General features: G+C 48.9%; 1 protein-coding gene across 1 annotated transcript in view; it reads right to left on the reverse strand.

The window, feature by feature from the left end:
* The window catches only part of SLC25A48 (solute carrier family 25, member 48), a gene marked incomplete at its 3' end in the record, with an annotated part of 17,417 nt that overhangs the window by 4,237 nt on the left and 3,155 nt on the right, over positions 1-10,025 (reverse strand). The window contains exon 2 of the mRNA XM_008593727.1: positions 7,235-7,278. Coding sequence (XP_008591949.1) covers positions 7,235-7,278 — 44 coding nt within the window. The remainder of the gene's footprint in view (positions 1-7,234; positions 7,279-10,025) is intronic.

Here is a 10,025-nt window from a genome sequence, read left to right on the forward strand (position 1 = left end):
GTCGGAAGGAGCCATGAGAGCCACAGGGTAGGAGATTCTTGCTCTGTCTCCACAGAACCCAGGGCTGCAAGGAGCTAAGGCCCAGGGAAGCAGGCCAGCTCTTCACACACCTGCCTGAACGGAGCTCTGCAGCCAGTGGAGAAGACCCCAGAAGAATACACACCATCAACATGGTGGTCCCGAGGGGAAATCACAGGGGAGGTTTTCTGCATTTTCCAACTTTCCTACAATAAGCTGGGGTTACTTTCATCATCTTTACCTTATATAGGTGAAAGTAATTTTAAGCACACAATTGATATGAGAATATATTCTCTTAATAAAAAAATGTCAAAGTCACATATAAGGCTAAAGCCTCTTTTGACCCCACCTGCAACCCTGCCCTTCCCCTGAGCTAATAACTATGGCTAACAGCATGGCCAAGAGTTTGACAAGCATCCGTCAAATACCTTTATGAACATATGTAGCCATAGAAAATATATAGGAAACGGTGTCACACTGTTCATAAAAGTATTACTTTCATAGCCAGAGACTCGTTCAACCCACATTTGTTTAGTGCCTATTTTAAAGGAGTCACTGTTCCAATCCCAGGGAATTCAGCAATAAAGAAAAAGTCTCTGCCTCCAAGGAACTTACACAACCTAATGGAGTCGGAAAAGACAGTCAATAAAAAATAACTCCCAAGTAAATATATATGTTAGGTGGTGATGAGTGCTGTGGGGGAAAATAAACCAAGGATAAGAAGGTCTGGGTGGCGGGGAGAAAGAAACAAGTTTTAATTGGGTGCTGGGAAGACCCCCCAGAAGATGCAGTGAGGCGAGAACTGGGCCTGCACGGTCTTCTTGTCAAGCAGAGCCACACAGGGTCTACCTCGGGTAGACCAGGACAGTAATGCGAGCCTCTCTCTCTGCCCCACTTAAGGCTGTCATGGGGCCAAATGCTGTCCCCCACTGGTCCCAGCTCTACCAGGGCTGTCCCTGACAGAGGATCCCCAGAATGATTGACCCCCCAGAGAGATCAAGTTTCTGTTACGAAGGCTGAGTGGTCGAGTTACTCAAGCAAACCATAAATGAGGAACTCAACCCAAAAGCAAAGCCCAGATCAGGCAACAATNCCTCGGGTAGACCAGGACAGTAATGCGAGCCTCTCTCTCTGCCCCACTTAAGGCTGTCATGAGGCCAAATGCTGTCCCCCACTGGTCCCAGCTCTACCAGGGCTGTCCCTGACAGAGGATCCCCAGAATGATTGACCCCCCAGATAGATCAAGTTTCTTTTAAGAAGGCTGAGTGGTCGAGTTACTCAAGCAAACCATAAACCTCGGGTAGACCAGGACAGTAATGCGAGCCTCTCTCTCTGCCCCACTTAAGGCTGTCATGGGGCCAAATGCTGTCCCCCACTGGTCCCAGCTCTACCAGGGCTGTCCCTGACAGAGGATCCCCAGAATGATTGACCCCCCAGAGAGATCAAGTTTCTGTTACGAAGGCTGAGTGGTCGAGTTACTCAAGCAAACCATACATGAGGAACTCAACCCAAAAGCAAAGCCCAGATCAGGCAACAATGTCAAAGTCATGGAGCAAAGGTCCACCAGCCCTGTTGATCACTCAGGGAGGCCAGCACTGAGGCTGGCAGCAAAGCCAAAGTCTCTAGAGCCTCCCATTACAGCAGGAGCTGGCGCTTAGTGTGCACCAGTTACACACTGAGCATTTTACAGAACTTATGATACTGAATCCCATAAATGCCAAAGCCAAAGTCTCTAGAGCCTCCCATTACAGCAGGAGCTGGCGCTTAGTGTGCACCAGTTGCACACTGAGCATTTTACAGAACTTATGATACTGAATCCCATAAATGTTTCGAGGCACAGATACTGACCCCATTTTACAGATGAAGAAAGCTGACATCATGTATTAGTTTCCTATTGCTGCTATCACAAATTACCACAAACTTAGTAGCTTAAAACAACACAAATTTATTCTCTTACAGCTCTAGAGGCCAGAAATCTGAAACGGGTTTCAGCCGGCCGAAATTGAGGTGCCAGCCAAGAAAGCTGACATCATGTATTAGTTTCCTATTGCTGCTATCACAAATTACCACAAACTTAGTGGCTTAAAACAACACAAATTTATTCTCTTACAGATCTAGAGGCCAGAAATCTGAAACGGGTTTCAGCCGGCCGAAATTGAGGTGCCAGCCAGGCCGCGCTCCCTCCAGAAGCTCTGGAGCAGAACTCCTGCTTCTCCAGCTTCTGGAGCAGCCGTCTTTCCTGTGTCATGGCCCCACATGACATTGCCTTCTCTCTTCCTGCTTCCATTGCCACATTACCTTCTTCCTCTTCTGTGGGAGGAAATCCAAATCTCCTTCTACCTTCCTCTTGTAAGGACACCCGTGGGTACATTTAGGACCTTCCCTGATAATCCACATCATCTCCCCATCTCAAAATCCTTAACTTAATCACACCTGCGGCATCGAGGCTCCAGCCACCTCACCCCCAGCCATGGAGCACACATCCCCCTCTCTCGGGGTTTTCTTCTCTGAAGTCCTGAGAGCTTCAAACAGGAGGGAAAGCTATAAACTGGAGGAGCATGGACTCATAGCACTGCTGATGTGGAGACCATAGTATTGTGCCAGATATTCCATGCACGGCCAAGGTCTTCAAGATGCACCTTCAAAGGGAAAGAGCCTCTACCTGGGTCAGCAGCCGGGTCCCTGTAGCTGGGCTCTTCCACCTTGGACAAGCCACAAGTCTGCCTCCTGCACCCCAGCGCATCTGGGCACCAAGGTGGGATCATCTTGCTCCTTTTTCTATCCTCTGCACCTCCATGAACAATCTACACACCAGCCCCACCAGGGAGGTGCTACTTGCCCATTTTACAGACAAGGAAACCAAGGCTCAGGGAGGTTAAAACCTTGGGTCACAGTAGAGTAGGTGGTGAGGCTGGGACAGGACTTCAAGTCATTTGGACTTGCCTAGGCCACAAAAGCCTCATGGCCTGGCTGGCATCTCAGCAGGAGGTTCTCAGGTGGAACAGCGACTGGATCTCAAGTCTTAGGAAGGGTTCCCTCCGCAGGTTCAGTGGGCAGAGTGGAGAGAAGGAGGGGAGGCCCTGCTTTCTCAGGCCTGCCTGTGCAGAGAGGGAGAGGGCTCTGCTCCCCTAAATTGCCCTAAAGCCAATGACTGGTGTCCTTTGAAAGGAGAGGGAGATCTGACACACAGAGATAGAAAGGGGAGGCCATGGAAGGACAGGGGCAGCTCTACCACCAGTCAACTGAAGAAGCCACTTGGGAGAGTGATGCCCGTCTTTTGAGGTATCCACAGAGTCCCCCAACAGAGAAATTTACATATACCATTTAAGTAAGAGAATTGTAAACACATTCTCCAAATTTGGTTAAAATCCAGCTAGACATTTTTACATGATGAAGTAGCTGAGAAAAACTTAATTTATATGGGATGATGTTGATAAAAATATCAGCTACCAACTTTGAATGTCTGCTGGGTGTCAAGAACAACACTCTAATCTCATATTTACCCTGTAAGGCAGAGGTTAGTGCCTGTTTAACAGAAGGCTATGCAAGCAGGAAATGGCAAACACAGGATTCAGACCCAGAGCCTGTGTGGTTCCAAAGCCCATGTTTTCTGGTTTGGCTGACTCCCAATTGATCACATTTTTGGGGACTGGCTTGTCAAACGAGCCCTGGATGGAGCAGACCAGCAGTGTTAGATGGATTTGAGAGGGCGGGGACGGCCAGGAACAACCTGCGCTCTCATGAGACATCAAGGACTGCATGTGAGTCTCCTGGTTCTCCCCAAGGCCCAGTCATATATAGCAGGCACCCTGTATTGAGCCAAGGTCCACTCATCCAGCAGGTACTTATCTAGAAGAGCTGTGCCCAGCTCTGTGCTAGGCTGTGTTCTGAATGGCGGAGACTCAGAGGCCACGGGGTGGGGAAGCCCAGTGGGGCAGGCTAACTGGCCAGCCCTTGTGGGAGCAGGGAGAGCTCAATGGGCATCTGCAGCTACTGCAGAGGTGGGGAAGGCTACCGAGGGCCTGGCTTGGCTCTGCAGAGCCCTGTGAAGTGCCTGGCATGGGCTTTACCTCCGGGTAAGATGCTCAGTCCACTTTGGACATGAACTTGCACAGAGCCCTCTTTATTAGGTGTGCAGGATGGCAAGAGGCAGGCAGTGATGCCGCCAGGCTACCCAGCCATCCCATTGTCCCTGGGCTTCTCCCAGCACCCACACCATGCCCTTGCTCCCCTTGCCTTCTTTGTTTTCCTTGAGGCTTGCCCCCACCCTCAGGCCTCTGCACTGGCCCTGCCCTCTGCCATGAGCACTCTGACCCCAGTTCTGTATGTCCAGCTCTTTGCATCAGTTGGGTCTCAATTTAGCTGCATCCCTACAGAGAAGTCGTCCCTGATCCTCCGACAGAGAAGCCCTGGTCACTGCCTCTGTCATCTTCTTTTGTTACTGTCTCCCGAGCACCTACCACTGCATACAAAGGCCTTGTGCATTTTCTGTGTTCCCTGATTACTATCTATCACCCTCCTAAAAACATCTGTCCCCTTTCCTGCCTCCCTCACTGCTGGGTCCTCAGAGACTAGGTCAGCTTCTGGCACCTTGCAGACAGGTACTGGATGGGTGGGTGAGTTCCTGACCTGCCTCCCCAAGAGCCTCTGGACTGATCCTCCCCCTCTGACCTTGTCCCCCATCCACATGCCATAGTGAGGCTTCTTGCCTAGCCCTGCCAGCCTCCCTTCTCTCAGGCTCTCAAACAGGTGCTTGGCATTGTGGCACTTCCTGACAAACTAGACTCTGGATCCTCAATCCTCTTGGACCCAAGAGGCTCCGGGTTCACCTCCTCATGAGGACAGGCAGCAAAGATCTGGACCCTCCTTGGAGCAAACATACTCTCCTGGGGGCTAGGACTGGTTGCTGCCTCTGCTAGGCTGGTAGGCCCAAGGCCCTGCCTCCTTGTCCAAGCAATAAATGTGGGGTTAGACCAGTCCTGTGGCTGTTGGAAGCCTGCCACAGAATCCCTTGATGAGCTGAGCATGTTTTTCATGAATTCCCAGCCCTACTGCAGGCTTCTCTGACCAGAGTCTCTGGGGAAGGTGAGACCTGGCACTCCTCGGGTGAATCTGATACCCACTGAAGTCTAAGGACCACCAACCGTCAGGACCACCAACTGTCAGGACCACCTCTGACATGAGATAAACTGGCCCTGTGCTGTGCACATAGTAGGTGACCAGTAAGTGACAAGCTCCTGCACGCCTGATGACAATGACTATGGGAGTTCAGCCTTTGCAAACCCAAGGCCCCAGGCCACTACCTTGCAAATGCTGTTCCAGTTTTCTAAAGTCCCCACATCTTGTGAAAATGGCCACAGAGCACTCACCTGGTGAGGGCCTCAGAGCCTCTCTTTCTCTGCAAGTGCCCCCTGAGAGCTGGACCCCAGCCCCCTAGCTTTCACCAGCTCTTGTGCCCAGGAAAGGGACCAGGGAGGCTGGGCAGGCAGAGCTCACCAGGACGGCCCCAGCCTTGACATCTGCAGGCACCCACAGCCTTCCCCACAGGCTAGGCCCCCTGTGTCCCAACTCCGTGTTCCTCCAGGTTCCTCTGTCCTGAACTCCCAGGCAGCCCAAGGAGAACACACAGTCTTGGGGCTTCAACTCCAACAGCAGAGGATCTCAGCTGGCCGAGGGCAAGGAGGCCTAGAGAATGATTTCCACCAGATGAGGCCACTCCAGAGCCCAGGGCCACCCACTATGGCTGCAAGTATTGCAGAGGCTGTTCCCTAGGGGGCCAGGCCAGCAGCACTGTCATGCCAATTTTCTCTGAAAAAGTGGCTCTGGGACCACCTTCCTTCACTCAGGAAACATCTAACATTTGTTCCAGTGGTTCCAAATGTCGAGAAGGCACTACTAGTGAGGCAGGTCGGCCCAGGAGCAGAGTTCACCCTGGGCCTGTGAGCCCCAGCACTGCCATACATACCCCAGCTCTGACATCTGGGGCAGGTTCCTGAACTCTGTGCCTCACTCTCCTTCCATATAAAATGGGAAGAGGATGCTGTCCCCAGGAGGGGAGGACTGCCCTGCTTCACTCACCACCTTGTGTGCCCAGCTCCCCACTGGGCCTGCCTGCTGCTGCTGCCTTGGATTGAGACCTCCCATGGGGACTACCTAAAAGGTTTCTTCAAATATTTCAGAAAAGTAGGCTCAACCCTCATCAAGAAGAGAGGACCGCGGCCTGTTGGGGGAGGGGCGTTATCACTCAGGGAGGAAGGTGGGGAGAAAGGAAACTGCAGCAGGGTCTGAGAAGGGACTGAGAGGCTCCTCCTTGTGCACAACCCAGGGAGAGCTTTGACATCGGGTCTGGAAGTTGGAGCTGGGGAGGCACCGTTTATGACCACCATTTATGGTTCCTAGGGTGTGGCCCTGAGTCCTGCTCACAACCGGGACAGGTGGCAGGGTTGGGGTTGTATAAAAGGAAGTTCCTTTGCAGTATTTCACACCTCAGTTTTTAACTGATTGTGTGACCTGAGACAAGCCCCTTCCCCTTTCTGGGGAACATCCCCAGGACAAGGGGGTTGGATGATCCCGGTGCCAGGATGGCCCCACCAGCTCTATTCCTCACACCCCATGTGCTACATCAAGTTATATTGGGTTCCCGTTTCTAACCTAGGTCCATAGTCCAACTGACTGTCAAGTCCTCTGAGGACTGAGTGCTGACATACCTTTACTGGATTCTGATCCACAGCTGCTATCAGAAACCTGAAGTATCAGCAAAATTGGCATGCTGGCCTTTTCCAAGCATGGGACCCACCCCGTGTCCACACCTCAGTGCCTTTGCTCATGCTGTTCCCTGTGCCTAATACACATTTTCTAATCACCTGAAACCCAACCTTAAATGGTGGGCTCAGATGGCACCTCACACTTGAAGTCTTTCCTGATTCCTCAGCTTCACAAGGACTAGGAGGACACTCGCCAGTATCCTGACCCCTTCCCCATCAACTCATGAGAACTTGCAGACAGGGATAGGACATTCATAAAAACAAAATCATTGCCAAGTAATGAGGGTAGAGCCATTCCAAACCAGGCCTCTGGCACCCCACCCCTGGGATGATGGCAGAGAGCCTGTCCTGGGCTGGAGACTCTGTGGGATCAGAAACAGCAGGCACAGCCCCAGAGGCAGACCCACTCCAGGCCTCTTTCCAAGAGGTAATGGGAAACATGGCTACTGTACCTTGACTGTGTCCAAAGGGTAGCCAACAACGACACCAGCTGCACCTGTGGATCAAAGAAAAACACCTGGTCACTCAGCCCCTGAACTCTTGGTTTGTACCATCTGGCTCGTGGGACAAGACAGAGGGCTCAGGTACATGTATTCACTTACTCAGTCAATGGTCAGTTGCTGGAGGGGGCCTCCAATGTGCTAGGCACTGGCCCAGGCACAAAGGAAAGCAGAGAAAATGGAGTAAAAGCAGGGCCCTGCCTCAAGAAGCAAGCACCCTAAACAAGGGAGGTGAAGGTTCTGGGACAACTGGATATTCACATGCAAAAGAATGGAGTTAGACCCCTACCTCACACCATATACAAAAATTAACTCAAAATAGATCATGGACCTAAATGGAAGAGATAAAACTGTAAAACTTTTAGACTAAAACATAGGGGTAAATCTTCATGATCTGGGATTTGCATGAACACTTAGATATAACACTAAAAGCATAAGCAACAAAAAAGAACATAGATAAACCAGACTTATAAAAATTAGAGACTTTTGTGCATCAACGGACACTATCAAGAAAGTGAAGACAATCCACAGAATGGGAAAAAATATTTGCAAATCAGATATTTGGTAAGGATCTAGTATCCAGAATAAAGAACTCTTTCAATTCAAACAAAATTTAAATATGAGCAATTATTGAATAGACATTTCTCCAGAGAAGATATGCAAATGTCCAATAAGCACATGAACATGCTCAGCATCATTAGTCTTAGGGAAATGCACACAAAATTCACAATGAGATTCCCCTTCACACCCACTAGGATGGCTACAGTTTAAAAAATGCAAAATAACAAGTGTTGACAAGGATGTAGAAAAATCTGAACTCTTGCACATTGCTGGTGGGAATGTATAATGGTGCAGCCACTGTGGCAAACAGTTTGGTGTTTCCTCAAAAACTTAAACATAGAATTACTACATGACCTGGCAATTCTACTCCTAGGTATAAATGCAAGAATTGGAAACAGGTACTCGAGTATATGCATACACATGTTCATGGCAGCATTACTCACAAGTCAAAAGGTGGAAACAACCCAAATGTTCATCAACTGATGTATGGATAAGTAAAATGTGTCATATACATAGAATGAACTATTATTTAGCCATAAAAAGGAATGAAGTACCAGTACATGCTATAATATAGTTGAAACTCAAAAACATTATGCTAAATGAAAGAGACCAGACACAAAAGGCAACATATTGTATAATTCCACTTATACAAATAACCCAGAAGAGGTAAACCCATCAAGACAGAAAGCAGATTAGTGGTTACCAGGTCCAAGAGGAGGAAGAAATGAGAGTGACTATTTAAAGAGTACAGGATCATCTTTGATCACAAGGAAAATGTTTTGGAACTAGGATTAGTGGTTACCAGGTCCAAGAGGAGGAAGAAATGAGAGTGACTATTTAAAGAGTACAGGGTCATCTTTGATCACAAGGAAAATGGAGGTGATGGTTGCACAGCATTATGAATGTAATAAATGCCACTGAATTGTTCACTTTAAAATGATTAATTTTATACTATGTGAATTTTGACTCAAAAAGTGGAGGGGGACGTGAAGAGAAAACCCAGAAACATTTCAGTTGCCTGCAGGTTACTTCTCTATGCCTTGCTGTTAGTATGTGTAGGGTGGGAATAATAACATCACCTACCTTGTGGCTCCATTGTGAGAATGAAATGAAATCATGGATGTAAAGCACTAGCAGAAAGCCTGACACTTACAGGATGCTCAAAAATGGACACCATCACTACTGAATTTTTTTTTTAAAGAATATCCCTTTGGAAAGGTGATGAATATGCTGGATCTTTTCACAGAAAAATGCTTATCTACACACAAACTCACAAGGCCTGGAGGGAAGCAAGGCTGCCCTTGTTATAGATGCCAGTAACTGAGATTGAACCAGGAGCTCTTCCTCAAAGGCAAATTCCCCAGCATGTGGATGGAGAAGGAAATGTCTCCCCGAGCAGGGGTGATTTACCTAGGTAAGGTAGGTAAGGGGTCCTGGAATATTAGATATTTAAAGGGACAGAAAAACCAGCTAATCCCCAACAACTGTTCCCCTGGTCCAGAACCTCATGTCTCCTCTCACCCCCTCCTTCCTGTTGAAATGGGCAGAGGCAGAGAGGTGATGGGCAGCAGAAGCTGGAGCATTCTGCAGGCCAAAGTCCCACTCTATGGGAGCCCTTCCCAGCAGGGGAGGAAGGAGCTCTGGTCTTCGGGCTCCACCGCTTCCCCAGCAGCGAGTGCAGGCAGCCCCCAGCCCAGAGCAGCAGCCTCAGATCCAGCCATGGGCCAGCATCTCCCTTCTCACTCATGAGCCCTTCCATAAATGGGATTATCAGGTCAGTGGTTTCCAGAACTTGGGACCTTACAGATCAGTGGAATTCCAAACAAAATGTGGAGAATGTAATGGTGAAATTTTGTCTTGCAAGGTTATTAAGAAAGAAAACAGCTACAGACAAGTATGGAGTTTAAGAGGCAGACTCTGGTGTCAGATTGCCTGGGTTGGGATCCCAGTGCCCATGCTAGATGTATGACCTTAGGCAAGTCACTGACTTTCTCTATACCTCGATTTCCTCATCTGTGAAATGGGAGTGTAACAGTACCTACCTCATTGGGGTGTCCTTATAACTAAATAAATATACATGAACAGACACAAGAGACCACATATTGCAGGATTCAATTGATACAAAATATCCAGGAAAGGCAGATTTATAGAAAATAAATAGATTAGAGGTTGTCTTGAGGGA

This window comes from Galeopterus variegatus, unplaced genomic scaffold (assembly GCF_000696425.1).
Source record: "Galeopterus variegatus unplaced genomic scaffold, G_variegatus-3.0.2 Scaffold9579, whole genome shotgun sequence".
In the NCBI taxonomy this organism is placed as follows: Eukaryota; Metazoa; Chordata; class Mammalia; order Dermoptera; family Cynocephalidae; genus Galeopterus; species Galeopterus variegatus.